The sequence below is a fragment of the Bacillus rossius genome (genome assembly GCF_032445375.1).
Source record: "Bacillus rossius redtenbacheri isolate Brsri chromosome 4 unlocalized genomic scaffold, Brsri_v3 Brsri_v3_scf4_2, whole genome shotgun sequence".
Classification (NCBI taxonomy): Eukaryota; Metazoa; Arthropoda; class Insecta; order Phasmatodea; family Bacillidae; genus Bacillus; species Bacillus rossius.
This window is the reverse complement of record NW_026962011.1, coordinates 30682616-30703720: the sequence shown is the minus strand read 5'-3', so window position 1 is coordinate 30703720 and position 21105 is coordinate 30682616. Positions and strand designations below refer to the sequence as shown.

Sequence of the window (21105 nt, the reverse complement as noted above, 5' to 3'; positions counted from 1 at the left end):
TCTACTTTGCTACCCAATGAATGCTATAAACAAATTGTGGCTCTAGCCACAGACTGAGGGTAACCTACAGCACTGGAGATGTTGGAGATACTGACGGAGCCCAAAGTTTCTCTCGGCGAATCAGCGTACACTAGTATCCCGTAGAGGCTGATTGATGAAACTCGCGCTAATACGTCATCTTGACAGCACAGTCACGTGACCTGGTTCTGTCGCCTCTTCGGCGCCAACTGGTCAGTGGCTGACAATAGCTAGTAAATCCACCTTTAAAACGGACTATAGGCTAAAATAAATGCATCGTACACCTCATGTCTCTAACTGGGTGAATACCAGGGGAAATCACAAATTAATCAGTGAACTTGTCACTAACAAATTTTAAGAATTCACATAATCAAGTGCATTTCTGCTACACACTCACTGACTTGGAGCAGTTTGTAATGTTTGCTATAGGCACTGCATATATATATATATATATATATATATAGAAATCGCGAACCCAGGTTAAATTTTCTGGCCAGTTTCGCAGAATCGTAGTAGCAAGTTCCGTCGCAGGTATCGTTTCAATCACTGGGTATCGACAGTGTACGCCCCTAACCAAGCTACCAACCTTCTTCACCCCTCCCGAACCCCGCTGGTTCAAATATCCCAGCAGCACTTACCAGCACCGTTAGGCTACCTTAAAGAGAAGTTACCTTACCACTGTCTCGAGAACGATGAAACACCAAGAGAAGTCAGCCACTGGGGTCTTTGGATGGAGAAAACTTTGTATCAGGCCTACAGTCAGTCATTCTGTAAGTTATGGTTTAGCTGGAAAGCTTTTTGAAAGTGAAATTTACTGACGAATGTGTGTTTAATGCGAAAAAAATATCAAAAAGGAATACTCTGCCATAAAATGTAGGGACGTGAAGACAATCAAATAATAAGTAAAACTGAAAACCATGATGAAATGATGCTGTAAATGACCGGTTGCTCACTCTCTACCTTAAACACTCTTGAAAACTATGTTTAAAATTTTGCACGAATTAAAGTTTAAGATACTATTTCTCAAAATAGTCATGAATAACACATTGTAAGCATGCTCGATGCTTACATTATGTAGGTTTCCGCTCGTCCACACAGACTATCATAACAGCATGAGGAGCCATATAAGCAAGGTCATTTTTTCCAACAAAAAAAAATCTTACTAACGAAGTTGAAGCACTTCGCATAATGAAACATAAACCTAGTTTTACTTCATTCCTCTCATATATATTACGCTGCTCTTAATTTAGTGATTACTTTGCGAACTAACAGCGATCCTTCCTTTGCAATCTGCCTAATTAGGTAGGCGAACCTGCCCTTCGTGCGAAATACCGCGCCACTTAGAGGTAACCTGACACCGAGCTAAAAGCATTCTTAACTATTTAATAATCATTAGGAAAATTTATCTGTAGCAAACTCATAAACTCCCCCACCCCCTCAGAGGGGTCAGAAAGAACCATTTTTGCATGTCAAGGTTTTTTTAAAATTTAGTTAGTAAACACTCGTCACTTAAGAATGCACGTCATTTAGAAGACCAAATGAGTTTATACGGTATTCTATTTACATATTTTACACACACATAAAATTAACTGATTCTTTCTGGACTGTTCACTAACGTTTTGTTGGACTATCACTTGTAATTTGCACGGTTATTACTTTTTATTTGTTTTAGGTTTTCATTTTTTGTACGATACTGATTGAGTTTAGTTTGTGGCACTGTGAAGAACTGCTGCTTTCACGCTTTTCTCAAGACTTTAAAATAACATTTTGAACAAAGCACATCAATGATCTCAGTTTTGAAAAAATATCATAAAACAAAAAAAAAATTATTAGTTTTATTAACTATATCCTACAGCTAAACTGTTGAAACAAAAGCTACATATAAACGGTTATTTCTAAACATAAAACTTGTCACCATAAAAAAATTATCACCGATTTTAAAATTTCATATTCGTTTTCTAAAATGTTTATAATTTCTGCTTAGTAATGGAATTTATTGTTGCTATACACATGTATCTTAGCGTAGTTTCAAATAAAAATTGTTATGGCTACATATGTAATTAAACTAAACATCACCACTATAGTAAAAAAAAATTATGTTGGGATGACAAAACACTCAAGTTAACTGCAAAATTATGTCACGTGCATTGGTACGAGATAATTATTTTTATTATTTATTTTATGCGCCCGGCTAGAATTCAGAAAGTCGGACGTTCCATTCCTTGCTTACATTAGGTGTTTACATCATTTGCATTTCATTCTTTAAGCGTGCGAAAATGAAAACTGGCATATAGGTGAAAGACTAGATCGGGCTAAGACTGCTCAGTATAATACAAAACAAATACTGCATGACATCACATAATTTTTAACATAAAATTAATTTTACGTTAAAAAAAAGAAATAAAGGGTATGGCAATAAATTATTGTTTGTGAAAATAAAATAGCGTCGTGACCTAACGCCAATTACAAAACTGCGCTAGGTAGCCGGAACAAAAAGGAAGTGGCGGAAGAGAGAGCAAGTACGCTTGTTTACATATTCGCGTGGAAACACGCAGAAGACAAGTCGGCCGACTAAATGAGTTACGTCCCTATCCGACGCTCAGACAATTCCTCTCCAGCCCTCCTCCCCCCCCCCCCCCCGGACTAAAAATACACACATATGACCAAATTTCATTCCCGGCCGATGTTCGCCCATATGACACGCATCATCAGTTTAACAGCGGTCCGCGGATTGTTTTTCGGCACGTACGCCGGATGGAACGGATGCGGCTCGCATGTCCGGAACTATATTAACACACACATGCAATATACACATACGTATGTAATTACATACTGCATACACCGCACTCATTCATGTACCGTGAGATCACGTATGCTAAAAGAGCTTGCTGTGCGTTTCAGATACGTACTTAAAGTAACCGTAAACAACCTGTCAACGTAAAAAAAAATGGACGTCATTTATATCAGTGTATTGTTGACTGAAAAGCACCACGACCTTGAAGCAGGCGTATCCGCACGGTACAATCCATTCATGAAACGGACAATAAAATCTTCTTACCTTTCCGGAGACACCCATCTTCGATTTGAAGACTCATGCGGGAAGCGTGTTTTTTTTTTTTTTTTTTTTTTTTAACGCACACGTGTTCACTTTTCCGTGCTTTATTTTGAAGGGACGTGAATTAATTCCGCCGGATTTCGAAAAACCGATGCGTTCGATAATTCCCCTGCTCGTCCCCCCAACACCCTTGCCGCGTGGATGCGCACGCACTCGGCCCGACGCGAAACCCACGGTAAGCACGCACCTGCGTGGGTTTTACCCGCGAACTTCGCCGCTCGCCGGGAGACCGCGCGCGAGATAACGTACCTTCGGCGCGCTCGCAGCCGCTTGAACGCGCGCACGTACACACACACACACACACAGTCATGCCTCCCCCCTCTTCCCCCAGCCCGGCATCACGTCCCGCGGGAGGGGAAAAAAGATCGCCCAGATGGAGAAGGGGAGGAAGAGAGAAAAAAAAAAAGGCCATGTTTGGTCTGCGTGCGCTCGAAGCCAGTGCCATCTAGCGGCGCCGCGGCGAACTACGTGCTGCCAGTTGCAGCTGCTAGGCACGTTTCCTACGTTAAATAACACTTTTCTCGTAACGGTAAACGTCTTATTTGAACACTGATTAAGAAGCATTAACCCCTGCCCTCTTGCGTTATTAAAATATTTGCCATCGCTCGCAGTAGAGATTTATAAGTAGAGACAGGGAAAACACACGGATTCATTACGCTGTAGGTAAAATTCAAATAGCCCTTTGACCTGCTTCTACGATTGGTTCACAGTTTATGTGAAGGACACAGAGCCAATGAGAAACTAACATCAATAAAAATATCGAATCACAAACAACCCAAGTACAAGCATTTCTGCCATTTTCAAGATATGTTTTAGCTGAGCTAAATCCGAATATATGAGAGTAATTTTTTTATCCTCAAAATATGTTCTGTTTATGCATAATGCAATTATTTAATTTAACAAATAATGTTTACGGAAAATAAGAGGAGCATTTTCCCAACACCAGCCATCTGTTATACCATGACTAGAAAGACCTACAAAAAAAACTTAATTTCTAGTACCACACACTTGCCCATAAACAAGTTGACATCTTGTGTTCAGTGGCATTTGCTGTTGCTGTTACAAATTCCTTCAGAATAACTGTATTATAATATTGTACCTACCTGCGTACATTAGGTGGGCAGAGATTCAGAAGTAACCATGCAATTCGAGTGGTGTGTGTTAAAGAAAGGCATTTAAGAATACGTTGAGGGCGGATGGATGTTTCTGATTTCCGTATTTCGTTTCCTAACTGTATTTTAGGAGAGTGGAAAAGGTTAAAAGAATAATAATTTTTAGACATGAAAAGCCCGGTAAAGATTCTTAAAATCACTCAAAGGTCTTGCTTTACAACTTTATCTTAATTTCTCCGCCATATAATGTTATGGTTACCGCTCAAAGACCTCATAGCTGTCCTATGCACGACGAGAAGACCGCGCCAGTCCACAGTCTTGTCGCTTAGAGGCGATACCGCGCTAGAAGCAAGAGCGAGCGACGACCTTATCATTCCTCCTCGCATAACAGAAATACGCCCTTTAAAACGTGAACCCCGTAATGACTGAATAAAATGCATCCAGATAATAAAGTGAAATTTTCATGTCTCTAGCCATGATTAGAGACCCGGAAAATTCGCGGGTTCAATGACCTCCAGGATGGACTCCAATATCCTCTACACACTCGGGCAAATGCCAACTGTTCATTGGCTGCTGACTTGTGAGTCGTCTCGACTGGGTGGCCTGTGATTCGACACTTCTATGAGTGAGGGTCTCTAATTGGCCCTCAGTCCTCCAGATTAATAGTGAACCAATGACAGAAGCAGCACTAAGGTACAATTATTTGAATTTTAGCATAACACGAAATGAACCCGCGAATTTTCAGGGTCTCTACTTCTCTAGCCATGATACACTTTACGCACCAGTCACCAATCATTGCGCTGCAGTCGCGACACTCGGTGGGCGTGGCCAGCGGGAGGTGCCTCGAGGGGGGCGCCAGCAGCCTATCGCAGCTGACGAATCACAGCGCGCGCAGCTGTGTCGCTGAGCTGATAACACGGCCTCCCTGCCCCTGAACAGCCGCCCCCGTCGCCAGGCTGAGCCGTCTCGCCAGGCAGTGTTGCCAGACGTACACGTGCCCAAATTACTATGGCAGTACCCGGTACCCGAGAAGATCCGCTCGGGTAAGCAAATGGATAGGAATTTTGGGAAAAAGAAAAAAGTAGTAAAAAAACAATGAACATTTATCACATGGAATGGAAAACCAATAAGGATGGAAAACATTTTTTTCTTGGCCGTAACGTACTAAAATTAAACATGCCTTTTATAAAACAGCCCCTGTCACGCTTTAATCCTAAGGATCTCTGGAGAACCACAGGATCAAGTTGCAGCTAGTATCATGTAAACTGTAGGGCGACATCAGGATTAGGGATATCTCTCATTGAAAACAGTCCCGTTTCACAGTACAATTTTGCAAGCGCAAGTGAGTCCACAGTGTGAGGCTTTTTGTTTCCAGGTTGGCCCGTACCCCCTGCCACCCTTGGCCTTCGATTTACGCCCATACCTCACTGTCGGTCGTAATAATTTCATTTTCTGTGCTTCCGCAGCTTTGTCTCGCTTACTACTAAAGCTGTGCAGCCTCACTTCGAAAATAGTTGTTCACGGGAATGTGCGGTTGGCAGTGGCGTGGGTAGCTGCGGCCTTGTGTCGAGTGTCGAGTGTCGAGTGTCGAGTGTCGAGTGTCGAGTGTCGAGTGTCGGGGCGCCACCTGCGGTGTCGACCGGCGACAGCCGCGGTCAGCGCCGAAGCCGCGACCTGTTCCACGCACCGAAGCACGAAGGCAAGCCCGCGCTGTTGTGTTCCGTTACTATGTGACACGCACGGTAGTTGTGCACTTCTAGATAACACACCGCTCAAATTTATTTATTTATTTGTTTGTTTGGCTGATAAAAATATTTCAAAAGTTCTTAATGCTTATAAAACAAAACCCCTCGCCAAAAAAAATCGTCGATTCAAATGTATAAATAGAAATTTTTTTAAAATAATCTTGATCGTTGAGTGTAAAATATTGTCATATAAATAGAGACGGTATTAATTCCGGTTTCAACAACGTCTGGGATAGACTCCACAACCCTATTTGCTTTCGGGAAAATTAAACCTGCTCGTTGGCTACTCACTGGTGAGAACTGTTTTATGGGATGCTTGCGATTCGATACATCTTTTCTTGAGGATTACTAATTGACTCACAGTCCTTCAGATTAAAAGGTTCTGCAACGAAAGAAGAGCACCAAGTGACCGAGTGGCTTGACGTAACACGTAAGCACAGAGAAGCTCGTTACGTCTTACGTTCACTGAACCCACCGAGGTCTGAAGATGGGACAAGTCGCGTAGTGCAATAAATCTTGCGTTAACGACCCTGGATCCACGGGCACAGCTGTGATGCGGGAGGGGGGGGGGGGGGGTGTCACTGGACGAAACACGACCCGTAGAGAAGCGATTAATTGGCGGGACGGACGTTAATTAATCACTCCCACCGGCGAGCCACGACGGAAACAGGCTGGAGGCAGCCCTGCGCACATCCTCCTGTGATTACAACGGATAGCAACGATAATGACGTAAACACACTCCGTGATTGTCCCAGCTGGCGACTCGCTGGAGTTACCTACTGCTTCGATTATGCTTACTACCATACCATACTACAACTATATTTACTACTGTTACGCAGGTTGGTACTGCGTAACGAGGAAACTCGCCCCTGCGGGCTAGTGGGATACCACCCGCCATACACTGCACGGACTCGGCGCGCGAATTTCAATTGATGCGCGTTGGATAGCAGATCCTCGGGTCCACTCGTGCCGAATCGCCTTTGATCGGAGCACGTGGACGTGGTCGGAAGTTTCCGAGCCGCGTTTCCGATTCAGGATGTCCAGAATATTCCTCGCTGTTTTAGTATGGAGCGCAGCGAGTATATAAGCAGGCTGCTAGCACGAGTTCCACAGAGTCTTCTCTCAACCGGCTGCGTGAATAATGCGGTGACCACGACCCGCACCTTCGATCATCGACGCCGAAAGGCTGCCCGCTGAGGTCTTCAAGCTGCGCACGGATCCCGAAAAAGGCGGTAAGAGAGGCCGCAAATTATACAAGTCAGTTACGGACTTGGTAATAACTCCGTGGTAGCCCAGTAACAATTTGCAAGTTGGCACGGGACTTTGGAAGTAAAAAGTATGTGTCGGACTTTGCAGTAAAATGACCAAGGGGAACATAGAAAATTCCGCCGAGGGTCATGAAGTGGTTTGCGACTAGGAGCATAACAGAGTTCTGCTCAGCAATACTTTAAAAAAAATATATATATTTTCTCGTTCTATTAATACGGTGAAAATAAAAGGTGCTACTACTTGATTAAAACGTTAAGGGCATAGTGCAGTGGCATTAGCGGGACTATCAGTCGTGGCGTTTAAGACTATCTATGAACATAAACAAGGAGGTAAATTTTTAATGAAAAACTGTTTTAAAATAATTTCAAGCAACAGCATGTTAGGTGATTTGTCTCCAATTCTCTGCACTAGTATAGTGTTCGTTTTATTACCAAATAGTGTGAATTAAGAGCCGGCGAAAATGTGCAAGTATCAGGGAATCAGCACGGCGGCGAGGTAGAATAAAGAAATTCGCTCCGTCGATGGTTTCCGGTCCGACTGGGGTGATCAGGTCAAGGATCAACGGAAATAAAAAAAAACACTCGCCGCTATCACTTAAACAACACTGAATATTTTAGCCAATTTTATTTGGGGAGAAGTGTTGAAATTTAAATTGTGTTAGAAATATCTCGTTCCTAAGTCTGGTACTGTTAAAACAATGTCTAATTTTGATCTGTAAGTGAAGGTTTAAGTATTTTGTTTTAAAAAGAATTTGTAATTATAACTAAAAGAAAAGGGTCCAGTTAGAATTATTTATTGAGGAATAATTCATGTGGTTATGAGAAAATGTTTAAAAAGTAGTGAATGGTACGTAATTTTGTATAAATTTATTTCAGGTGTTTTGTTGGTAATCGCTGGAACATGAATTGTAGCAGTAATGTGTAACAGCCAACATAATAAGAAAATTTATATTAATGTATGAGGATTATATGTGTTTGTATAATGTGGGAATAAATCTCTGTACATGCCGTACTAAATATGTGTTATACATTGCTCTGTGTTTCCTTAAGCTCTTGTTGCCATTCTAATTTCCAACGACTAGGTAACACTACCAATCCAAATAATATCGTTTATTATAAAAATATTTGTCAAGATGCATACCTCGAAATGTGTAACGCAGTATAAAATAAATAGGATGCCCCAGGACGCAACTTTTGAGCCAATTAATAACGGTTCTGAATCAATGAACCAAAAACGGAAAACATTTCATAGTTTTCGAACAATAAGCAATTTTTCTTTAAAAGCCTTCACCATATTATTAGTTATTGTGACTATAAATTTCCATATTATACTATTCTAATTTTGTTGAACAATCCTGAAAAACCATTCAGTTGAAAACAATTATCGATAAAATAACAAATGCTATAATCTTGGAAGGATAAAAATGCTTTGCAAAATCTTTTGCACGACTTAAAACAGAAAAATTTGTAATCAGGGTAAACTTGACTGTTCACGCTATAAAAAAAGAACTATGCAATTTGCCAACTTGGTCTAAAAAAAGTGGCTCATTTAAGCAATATTTCATAACAGTTCAGCACACGCTAAATTCCAAAATAATTTTCATACAGAAACAGATAATACAATTATATATATACACATAATAATACTATTAAAAGCTTGAATTTAAATAATCGATGTGAGACAACGAAGCCATTCGACATGCGTCAGAGTGGTACGGGGATACTATAGAGCATCCCACTCTTAGATTGCAGTGTGGAAGTAAATGAGCGCATTCTGTCTCTCTCTAACACACGCCGATTGCCGTTAGCGCTGTCCTTGTTTCTTCGTGCGTTGTTGCCAAATATCAAACGAAATTAAAATTTTAATTTTTGGACCAAGCTTTTTTTCATATTGTATAGCATCGAAATACGCATCAGGCAATGCTTATTTTAAATATTTAACAATATCTTATGTGTCCGAAAAAAATTAAAAAAACATAACTTATTCACTACGAACAGTTTTGAAGTATTCCGAGATGTTTCACATAATAAAAAAATAACCTACATGTGTATTTCATTCAGATTTTTTTTATAGGACTAGCAGAGTCTTCCCGCCCGATGGTTCAGACCTGAGGCAGGGTAGCAGAGCGGGGCTGCCGGCGGAACAGGACCGACACGTGCAGGCGTGGTCACGTGGTCGCCATTCAACACCGCCATTATCACGTGATAGCGGTGGGGCAGGACGGCGCGACACGCCCACAATAATCGCTCCACAGCAACTGGCCACCCTCGTCCGACTGATTGGCCTTATATTATTTTCCCGTGCCGACTTCCTGCCCGTGCTTTTGTGAGCAGCGCGGCAGAGCTCGCCTCCCCCGCCCTAATTGGTGCGCACCTCCATGCGTGTCCACGTCACAAGGTTCCATCCCAGCCACGGCACGGTCCAACACTCGTCACACAGTCTTCACTTTACTGACTAATGCACAGAAACACGTACATGCGTAGTGATTTTACTTCCCGCGCTGAGAAACACGCTATTATTCTCCTCCGACAGTTTGTGACGTAAATCCGAAACATAATTTCACTAGTGTGTGTTCGAGAATACGGTCGATCCGCCAGCAGCATCAAGAATGCGGTCCTTGGGCAGAGGGGCCGGGGGGGGGGGGGAGTTATTTCCCCCACTGTGCCTCCCAGTCGAGGTGACGCTCTTCCCAGATAACCAATCCACGTCTCCCGCCCACCTCGAAAGTGTACACGCTGAAATTGCTGGACGAGTTGCTCTTTGTCTGTATAGGCCTCTTAACCAGTTTTTTTAAACGTTAATACACCAAGAATATTCTTTTGGATTCACGTTCACAGTAAGCGAACAAAGTCTCCGTAAATTCACGAAGATAGCCGTAAATTTACGAAGATCCTTTACTAAATTTTAAAGAGCGTTCTTCGTAAATGAAAGGTGAACAGTTTTAACAGTGTAGGCTTCCTGAGGTAAGACACGACAGTCCAAAGAATGTGCCACTGCGATGTTTTGGATCTCGCGGTACGCAGTACGGCGAAGGTGGGGTCAAGCTTGGCTGAGGGTAGCGAGATGGCAGCTGCCTCCAGTAGCGTGGTCCCAAGTCCTGGCGAACCTCGCGACACGCCCCTCCCCCTCTCCCCTGTCCAAACGGCCTATACTCGGTGGCGGGTAATTACAACCGCCAATCAGCGTCGCCCCGCTGTGGGCTCAGAGTGTGTAATTACTCCAGCCACGTCGGAAATTAGCCCGGAAATGGGGTGTGGAGAAATCGGGAGCTTACGGCAGTCTCCTCACATATACTCGCGCACTTACGTGAGGGGAATATATGCACAAAATCCACAAATTATATAGGAATTTAAAAAAAAAAGTGAAATCATTGCTAGGTTATAAATATACTTGCATTTTGTTCTAAAGTTTAATTTTTTTGATGCTAAAAGGGCCTTAAACTTTTTTTCCCCACGATATTAATTGGTGTACAAATTAGAGTACAGATTTTCAAAGAGAGCACAAAGAGACGTGTTCATTAAATTCTCGAGACAGTATCGCCTTTAGCGAACTCTACTCTTCTACACTTTCAGCTCCAATGCAATGGGGAATTATTATTTAGTACTGCACAATTTCTGTGGCAGATATCAAGGGAAGTAACGAGGTAGGCCTATAAAGCCTAGTTATGAATACGTTTGGTAAATATGTTCCATTTTTCCCAAATACGTGTAGCTGTTTCACTAACAAAAACAGATTTCAAACACATTTCATGAACTGCTTAGGTAGGGTGAATAATATATATTCCAAACTGCTTAGGTAGGGTGAATGATATGTATTCCAATTTTTTTTGTTTTAAAATATGCTAATTTTTTTTTAGTAAAGCGTAAGACATAAAGTAGGCGGTTGCAGAATGCCAGCCTTGTTAAGGCTAGTGCCAAGGTATATTCATCTTTAAATTCTCAGTAGAGGAATAAATACGTTAAAGAAATGCTATTTCCTCCTTTCAGCAGCGAGTCATAAACTAGAGTGAAACAGAAGATGCTCTCGGCCAGGACGCGTGACAAAGGGGAGAAGCGGATAGGCAGGACGGTGTTAAAGAGGAGAGGCAGGACGATGTGAAAGGGAAGAGAAGCGGAGAGGAAGGAAGATGTGAAAGGGACGAGAAGCGGAAAGACAGAACGATGTAGAGCTAGACTGGCGTCGCCGCGCCAAGCGGAGAGTGAAATTGGTCGCGATAACGAAATCGGCCTCCAGCCCAGTAGCTGTTCCAGGCACCCCGCTGACCGACTGTGGAACAGTAGCCCGGCATGCGAGAACACACGTCACAGGTATTCCGTGCGTCACTCACAACGAGCACAAGCTGAGGAAGTTTGATTCTACTCCGAACACAAAATGTTATGGCTGACAATAATTTAACAAAAGTAATATATTTTAAAAAATCAGTGCACTTAGTACACTTCAAACAGCAGTCAGGAAATTTTTTTTCACATAAGGGATGTCCGTTGAAACACCAAAAATACTGGGTAATTATTGCCAGTACTGTTGTGTCACTACACGGGATGTTTTGACAGAAGTCCCACCGGGACGTCCACATACAGTTATTTCAGCTATTCAAAATAAATTTGAGTTCATGTTAATCATTTTCTTTTTAGTCAGGGGCGCGTTGAAATGTGGAACCTCTTGTCCCAATATGTTGTCTGTTCAAAAAAGGCGTCATACAGGTTGTGTTTCAGTTGGATCTTATGCGGTTGTTGACAATACATTGCTGCCGGACAGGTCACCTAGATGTTGCTTTGTAATACTGGTAATCTAATAGCACACTGTTGTAGCCTACACCGACAACGCCCTGTGGTTCGCTGGGTATGTCACTCAGTGCAAGTCATGGGCGAAAGGAGAAGGGTGTGGTATTGCACTACGATGCGCCGTATCTCTACAAGACAGCATGACAGCATGATAGCATGACAGCATGATAGCATGACAGCATGACCGCATGACAGACTGTGTGACTCGTGCCGGACTGAAAGCTTGCCGTGTGACACCCGGCACGACTTTCGCGTCAACTCTTCATGTGATTGAGTGAAGAACAGGACTGATACTAAACCATCGACATCTCCCCCAGGAGTACCACCACCCGTCATACATCAGTGTCGCGACAGCTGCCTACATCCAGGCGAACTGCAGACGTGGTCGAGTCTCCCACCGAAATGTTTGCTGCTAACACCAAACGTTGTCGGCAGGATTTAATCACATTCAGAGGAAAAAATATATAATCGTTAACTGATTTTGATTTGTATGGGGACAAACATTTTTTTTGCAACTTGTTTAGTAATGCTTGATTTTCAAACCACGCACACCTGACGACATTTCAACAGAAGTCGCGGTCGTGATGTCCATGAAAAACAACAGCGACCACAGCACACTCATCACCGAAGGGGTGGCATACTTGCACACGGCCACACGACAATACAGCCCTCCCGTAAACAACACTCCCCACAACCCACACCCACGCAGGAGCCTCCAGTGTAACATCACCTTAAAACACTAGGTTTGTCTCCTTTATAATGATTGTGAATCTTCTCGCCCCACGTTAGAATTTCATTGCTACGAGGCATGCGTCAATAATGTGTCAACTGCGACATAAATAAACATAAAAATTTTACCAAAATATATTTATTATAAAGATTTTTTTTTAACAAATGTCAAATACCAACCGTTTTAAGAGAAGGAAATAAATGCACAAAAAATATATGGTAGTTACCTTGAATTCTGAACCATTGGCTGTCAGCTTGTTCTAATCACGTACAAAATAAATTATATGAAATCGCCACTTCAACGATCTCTCTTATACCTACTTGGTATAAAACATTAGGCATGCCAAATATTGTCAATATTGTAAATACACAATGGAACATGTGTCGGTGTCGGACAAATCCAGGAGTTGGGCCGCTGATGCACACATGGGGGATGGGGGATTGGATGGTGACGTCACACTTACCTTGCTCTCGCACGCCTTGTGGCAGACATACTTGCACACTGCAACAGAGAACACAGACCGCTCTTAACTCTCGCACGCGTACGTAACACAATCTTGCTTCAGCAGATCAATGAGGAAAGTGAAGTAATAGTTAGCACCAACTACTTTTGATTTAAAGGGGAGACCTCGTCTGTTATTGGCTGTGCTACGAGACGAGGTCGAACATATAATATAAACCCCCTATTTTCCAGTGTCTGATATCAATCTGTCTGTGCCTGATGACGGTGTGCCGTTAATTAGTAATTTCGACACGATATATTTTAAATTTTTATTATGATTTTAAATTTTTTTTGTGTGGAAATTTTATTTGCTCTACTATAGTGTGATTTTTATTTTGTTAGCCTGGTGTACTCCTCTGAGTTAAACTTTGTCTCAGTGCTCTGAAGCCCCTTTCCCATCGGCGTATCGGATATTTTGCTGGCCTAATCTCTGACTGGCAGACAGCTTACCGTTTCCCCCGCCTTCAGTCACGCCTCAAGCCTGTAATATCATTTCTCTTCGTGACCCTAACTGCATAGAGCAGCTTCTGGGCTGCAAGCCGCGACTTCTCAGAGAGCTGCTGAGAGAAGTAAGTCTGGTCACGAATACGTATTAGGTTCTCTCCTCGAAAAGCACGTCATGGACGCTTGTTCTCAGCGTCGATGCACTTCCCCCCCCCCCTCTCTTTCGGTTCTAAGAATTCGCCTAAGGCCAATGACAGGTCAGAAACCCCAGCAGACAGCGACCGTCTCCCAGGATGCCTTGCATAAAAAATGTGTGTGCCAGGATGGACCACCCCGCGACACCTAGCGGCAAACTCGCTAACCACCCAGCCAACTTACCCTGTAGGCCGCCAGAGTGTAGCACTAGACTGCGCCCTTTAACCCTTGGTTTAAGCAGACGCCTTGGGCGAGTCGATTCTTTTTTATTTCAGACAGCCCCCAACAGGTAGCGCTAAAGTCGACGCAATGCTACCAGCTTCGAGACTTTAATCAGAGTTTTTTTTATGGCCCTCACTCGGGGAACTTCGGGACCTTTCGGTCCGGACTCCCAGTCCTCCCCTCCACTTTTGATTCAAGTTTTACTTTTAATTACGAGACGCGTTTCTCCGCGGGACACTTCGCGCCGCGACTGCAGACGGACCGTTTGATTATCGGCGAGTCGACGAGACTTTGCAAAACTTCCATCCGGCCGCAACCGACTATGTAGTCGCCTAATTGAGGGATGCTATCCCTATAATCTTTTTCAAGTAGTTTAGTCCGTCTGCAATGTAATAGTTATATTTTTTTTTGCTTTTAATTTTTTTTTTGAAATGAAGAAATCATCCGCGTCCTGCCGCGCAATTCGCGAGCTCCAGACCCTGGCTGACTCCACGATGGCAGCGTGCTGGGCAACTCCCCTGTTTTGGTGAGTGATAATTCGCGACCCCCCTTTTTTTTCCCTTAAATTTTTTTTGGGCATTTTCTGCCCCATAGACTGCCTGTATACAAGTTCTAATCAGTTTTGATTTGGACTGTTGCAGACAGGGTCGATGACAGGGAGAGACTGATGCTCCCATCTCGTGGCCCCTACCCTTTCTGTTCCGTGGGTCACATTAGAAGAAACAATTTCTACTACCCGACGTGATCGTTTTGAAGACCCCGGGTGGTAATGTAAATTCAACATTTCCCCCTTACCTAGCTACGAACTATCTTAAGCGGATGACCAAACCACCAGCGACCAGTGTTTTTCTCAAGAAAATGTAGAACGAATAGAAATAACTATCAATGTAATCATCGGATCCATCCAACTTTGAGTGTGAAACTTATAATGCAAATGTTTATATGTCAAACTAAGAATGTAAATTGTTTTAAATAATCGCGGGCTAGCCCATTTTCGTTTCTCTTTTTGTTAATCTTTGAAACTTGTTAAAACCTTTTGTGTGTAAAATAATGGAAACAAGATAATTCATCAGGGCAAATAAAACAGGGAAACCATAGATCAATTTAATCGTGTAGTTTTTATTTATCGATTTTAACGATCCCACAACTTCCTCCTTGCTTGTTACAGGAAGTTCCTAAATTTTGTTTGTTCCCCACCTCGTGTCGCCTATGGTAAATCAATTTATTTAACTTATGTTTTTTTTATCCAGCATGTTTCCAAGGCACTTTTTTAATTAATTCCAAATAATTCAATTTTGAGACACGAGGGGTGTTACAACGGGAACAGATGCAAGTTCCCGAAACATCGCAACTGTTTAGCCATAGGACACCTACTGGTTCGTCGGTGCTGTCATCGCTGTGTTGTCCATAGTACTGTAGGGACCACGAAAGTAGCGAGCTGCATCCCATAGTTCCGACAACAAACATTGCTCGGCACGGATCGACAGAACGAAGCGGCGGCGGGGCGCACGAAACTAGGCACGGCACGGCCCGGCTATATATTAGGCGTTATAAAAACATGCAGCACAGTAATGAAAGCGCAAGATTTAATTGTGTATCTGTAAAAACTTAATGGCATTTTGTTACACTGAACACATATAAATAGACACTTATAATTCTAACATGACGTGACTGTAAAAAAAATATTAAAAAATTAGACTAAAGTTTCGAAACTCACCACAGTGAAGGCAGTGCTGGTTATATCCGCAGATCATGTAAGCCAATAGTGGCAAAATTTCACCTCTCAGTTATGTGAAACGAGGCGATTTGGAAACATTAAAATATTGCCAGAGCTCTATAAGTCAAAGAATAAATACCAGTTCTTACAAAGGCTGAGCCAAACACGATGTAGCACTGTCAGTATCACTATTTTCATCACTGTTGTCCATTACACTGTTACTTGTTGATGAAAGGAATTCGTCATCGTCACTGTCGTCATGTAAATTTATTAAGAACTGGTCCATTGCCATGTCTATGATGCAGTCCCTCTTCCAGTATTCGTCTTCTAATTTTTGAACATGATTGAAGTAGCCTACCCAATCATCCTTTGTTACAGAGTTAACAGCATCCAGTGTGTGCGTCTGAAGTGCTTACGCAAAGAACTCTCCCACGGTATTACATTCCCGAATGCACCTTTTTATCTTTGCCCACGCTAATTCAATAGGTAGCGTTGAATTCACACATGTATGGTGGGAGTCGAATGACATGATGGCCAGCATTTTTTAAAAGTTGGTCAACCGGAAATATGTTCTCCTTTGGTTTGTGTTTTTCTTTGCTGTGAATCACTTTATTACTTTTCCTACGTTTACATTCGCCTCCATTACTCGTCGCACACTACCTGCCAATATACTTCACACGGTTAGTAACGCAGGAAGGGAGACGGAATTTCCTATCGCATGACACTCCCTTCCCCTTCAACCCCTTCTTCCCCTGCCGGCCTTGAACCACTCTTTCCCCTTCACCCCCGCGCAGACAGCTCGCAAGATTCCTGGCCCATACAGTACCTGTTTAGTTTCATTATTGGGTCCGTATGTTCAACATCATCTGATTTAGGCTTTATCTCTGTGGGTTTACGTTTTCATTTCTATGTTTCTAATTTGCATTATCTAATTTTTCTATGACAAACAGTGCAAAACTGCAATGATGTATGTCCAAAAAATTGTACTAAATAAAAATTCCCCATTTCATGAAAATTCAAAGAACGTACCAAATATCTTAACAACCGTGTGTTAAAATTTTGCTCATATTTACAATCGTACACACAAATAGGTTGAATTAAAACTTGACTCCAATATTAAAGTCAGCACCGAACTAACACACTGACACTATGTCCGTAAGTGTCGAGGTAAATAAAGCTGTGTTGCCCTAATCTGCCTAGTTTATGTTATGCCGTGTGTATTTGTAGCATATGTTATGAATTCCTATTGGTTAAAATTAGACTAATATAGTTTTATTGGATTTGTAGATACTTAAAAATAATCTGCATTTGACATAAAACCTAATTCCCTAAGTAATCTCCCGCGCAAATATATTTTATTGCTGTTAAAAAAACTTCTATATACATCTAGATAACACATGACTGCATTACTGACTCATGACCCTTTATATTACTTTTAAAAGTCATAATATTTTTTTTTGCAAAAGAAACTAACTTCTTTATCTCCTTAAAAATTGTAAGAGACTAACCAGCCAGTTAAAATAATATATAACTTTTCCACCTAACATGAATATACATTTTAATCTTTTACAAATAACGGATTGATTCAAATGCATCATATAACCATCTTCAAGGATTTAATAAAAAATTCGTCGAATCATCAGTAATTATTATGAACAAAAAAAGGTAGTATGGTTTGGGTGAATTGGCGTTTCTAAATGCAACTGCATCTCTTTTTATGCACGTAAAATGTTTAGTTCGAAAAAAAGGCATCACGTCACTTGCGGAAGTTTGTGACAAAAAAAAATCCAAGTACAGTCAGGAAAAGGCGGTCTTCCGTAAGCTGACTATCGATCAGAGGCTGGCGAAGGCAGGGTGGAAGAGACACAGGGCCATCCATCATCGAGGAAGCTTGCGACGAGCACAAGAAGTGCGGCGTGAGAGGAACACGACTCGAGCAGAGGCGCTGTGAGGCCGTGCAGTGTGTAGAACAAAACATGACCTTTACTATAATAACTAAACCTATTAATGATCAACACGTTCCATCTCCTCGTCCAGGATCGTCGGGGTAATTAGCGCGGAGAAGTAGGGAGACATTGCAGTTGGAAACAATCTGACACGAGTCACGTGGTAGAGCCCCGAAGCCCCAAGGTCCGAGACGGCCAGCAGAAGACTGCAAGTGTAGAGCCTAGTGCCCACCCTTCAGCCTCGTCGTGACTGTGAAGTGCGCAAAGGACCCGCTTAAGTCATAACTTATGTTTCAACACAGCTTACATCAACACAATAACTAACAACCTCCCGCGCAGTTAAGGGTATTGCTGATAGCACTGTAAGAAAAGTATGCGATTTATTCCAAACACTATTATAAAAGAAATAGACCCAATAAAGTATATAAAAGATTTTATTCATAACCAAACCGTTTAAAAATTATATTTTCTAAAGAAGATATGCGCAAACCTTTTTTTTATACACATTAAGAATCTGTATAGATTCAGGATATGAGCTGCGCGCCAAATTTCATCCAAATGCATTCAGCGGTTCGGGAGTGATTGCGTAACAAACGTTCACACATCCACACACCTGATCTTTCACACTTATAATATTAGTAGGATGTATACCGAATCTTTAAAATTATAAATAAATAACATAAATTAAAGGCGCTATCCGCGTCTGTCCTTTCGCTTACTTTACAGTGGATTTTGATGCGGTTTCAACCATCATTTAGAGATTTTCTTCCTGAAGGTTTATGTAAACAATATATTCAAAATAAATATTTAGATACTAGAGAAATTTGTAACTAAGTCGTAAAAAATCTTTTAAGGCGCTCACACGGGCTACGTTGACTTATACAGCAAATTAATATACTACAGCATTGTATATCATAAAAACGCCTACAGAAAAGTCCGCGATAGCACATGTCTACCTTCTAAGGATGACTCACAGTAAATATTTAATTTTTCAAAATGGTTTGAAAAATAATTAGGTTTTGTGAGCTATTGTGACTAAAATACTATTAAACTTTACCCAATTTAATTTGTTAGTTACCGAAGGGTTTTAATTTAAATCAAAACTGACCTTTAAGCCATATCTTATGCAAGCTGTCAAACCGTGCTTTTTAGCGCGACATTATGTAATAGAAATAACATTATTTTGTTGGTTTATCTGCTATACATTCCTAATTGATGATTGATATTAGGTATATAGCTACAATTTATGTTGCTCCTTTCAGCGCATCCTATGTGCTTATTATTCATTCGTAAATTAAATAAGTATTAGCGTTAGTATGAAAATAATTTTTGAAAATACCTGACACTTATGAGAACTTGGTACGTATAGAAGCATTTACTAATTAAATCTAAATGACTTAGTAGATCGCATCCGTGCGAAGCTGGTCACTAGTATTATCGAATAGCTTTGTAAATGTCACGAAAGTTTTAACACTTGTGATCACTTGCCTGACCTTGTAGATGTTGCTGATCAAAATACATTATGTTCGTCGTTAGCATCCATGTCTCTTCCACCCAGTTAATAACGATGTTTTTTTCAGGGTTTGTTCTGAACATGGCGCTAGCAAACACTGCGCTGATGGCCTACGTATGATGTCATCGTGTATCTTCACCCCCTCTCCCTCCCACTAGTCTCGGTCGACTCCAATTCGACCCACGCTCCGCGAGTAGTCGGAATAATCGAATAAGTGACGCGGCAGAGGCTTCTGAGGGGTTGGCGGCGGGGGGAGGGTGAGAACACAAGAGGATGACAGATTGCCGCGCGCAGAGAAGAGGACTACACTCCCCCGCGCGGACTGTCAAAAAGGGGGATGAAGCGAAGAAGGGGCCTCCCCCGCCACAAAAACACGTGACTCACCCGGACCAATTGGCCGGAAGGACACTTACCCCGTCGCGGCAGGGTGGGAATTAAGTCTTCCGCCGATAATACGAATGGAACGGGCACAGGAAGAAGGGAAGATTCTGGGGAAACTGCAGCCACCCGTGAGTCGTTAGGAACATCCTGATTGAGTGACGAAGCATCGCTTGCGACCGGGCGGAAACGGGCGGAAGGGGAGGGGGCAGGAATATCCTCCTCTCGTTACGCAGACTATGTCCGCGTACAATGGGCGCGACTTTGCGCCTGCGCTCCTGAAGACGCCTCCCACAACGCAGAGCGCCCCAAGTGACGTAGAGGGCGGGGAACAGCAGATTTATTCAGGAACTTTATATATCATTGTATTAAAAATTGTTGTTGCATCACAAGGTCACTTTTACGTATGAATAGCTAATGCCACATATCGATGGCTTAGAATGAAAACCTTGTATCTCATAAAATGCATACGAGGTTTTCTCTTTACAATGTGGAGTGCTACTGATATACGTGGTTTCTTTTTTTCCCGATAGAAAACAGTAGGATGCACATTTTATTTCTTTCAGCCAAACATTTTGTGAGATACGAGGTTTTCCAGCCAAAAACATAAAAAACGTATTTTCGTCCAAAAATTGAGATACGAGGTTTTCATTCTAAGCCATCGATATAAATATATATAAATATTTGTTTGTAATTTGTTTGAAGTAGGTACACATATACAAAGCATATCTCTATATCACTCTCTCATTTTCTATCTCTCTATCTAAATCTTGTAATTTGTTTGAAGTAGGTAAGCATATCTCTATATCACTCTCTCATTTTCTATCTCTCTATCTAAATCTCTCAATAGCTCTCTACATATTTTTACCTCTCTATATTATCTATATATATACCCATCTACATCGCCTTCTTTCTCTCTCATCTATGAACATATATCTCTATATTTCTCTCTATCGATGTTTCTCTATATCTCTCAATTATCTATACCTCTCTCTATTTCTCTATCTCTATCACCATCTCTCAATCTCTCTTTTATATTTAATTCAATTCAATGCTGCCATGTCATACAACGAAAACACACGATCTAACGCTTAACTGTATATGAAATACACACACGTTTGTCTAAACGACTCGCGCGTAACTTATTGTTCATGCCACGCACGTACTGAAATTCAATTTTGTAATCCGTTCGCACTCTCCAACTATTTATATTGAATATGCAACTATATTCTCGCGGAAAAAAAAAGTATAAAAACAAACTCTGTAAGTTAGCGCAAGGCTGCTGGAGAATATATTTTCTTAAACTTCCAGCATGGTTACTGTTTATTTCGGCACCTCCTCGTGACCACCGCACTGCCCTGCGAAGGGAAGTGCCGCTTGAGAGAGAGAGAAAGAGGGGGAGAGAGAGAGAGAGAGACG

At 41.8% G+C, this 21105-nt stretch overlaps 1 protein-coding gene across 4 annotated transcripts in view; it reads right to left on the bottom strand.

The window, feature by feature from the left end:
• LOC134542078 (tensin-1) overlaps positions 1 to 21105 on the bottom strand; it is a 570362-nt gene that overhangs the window by 309347 nt on the left and 239910 nt on the right. For 2 of the 4 annotated variants that reach the window (XM_063385992.1, XM_063385993.1), the window contains exon 3: positions 13234 to 13271. In XM_063385992.1, coding sequence (XP_063242062.1) covers positions 13234 to 13271 — 38 coding nt within the window. Of the gene's footprint in view, positions 1 to 3076; positions 5920 to 13233; positions 13272 to 21105 lie in introns of those variants that run through there. The other 2 variants (XM_063385994.1, XM_063385996.1) reach the window with 1 other exon arrangement.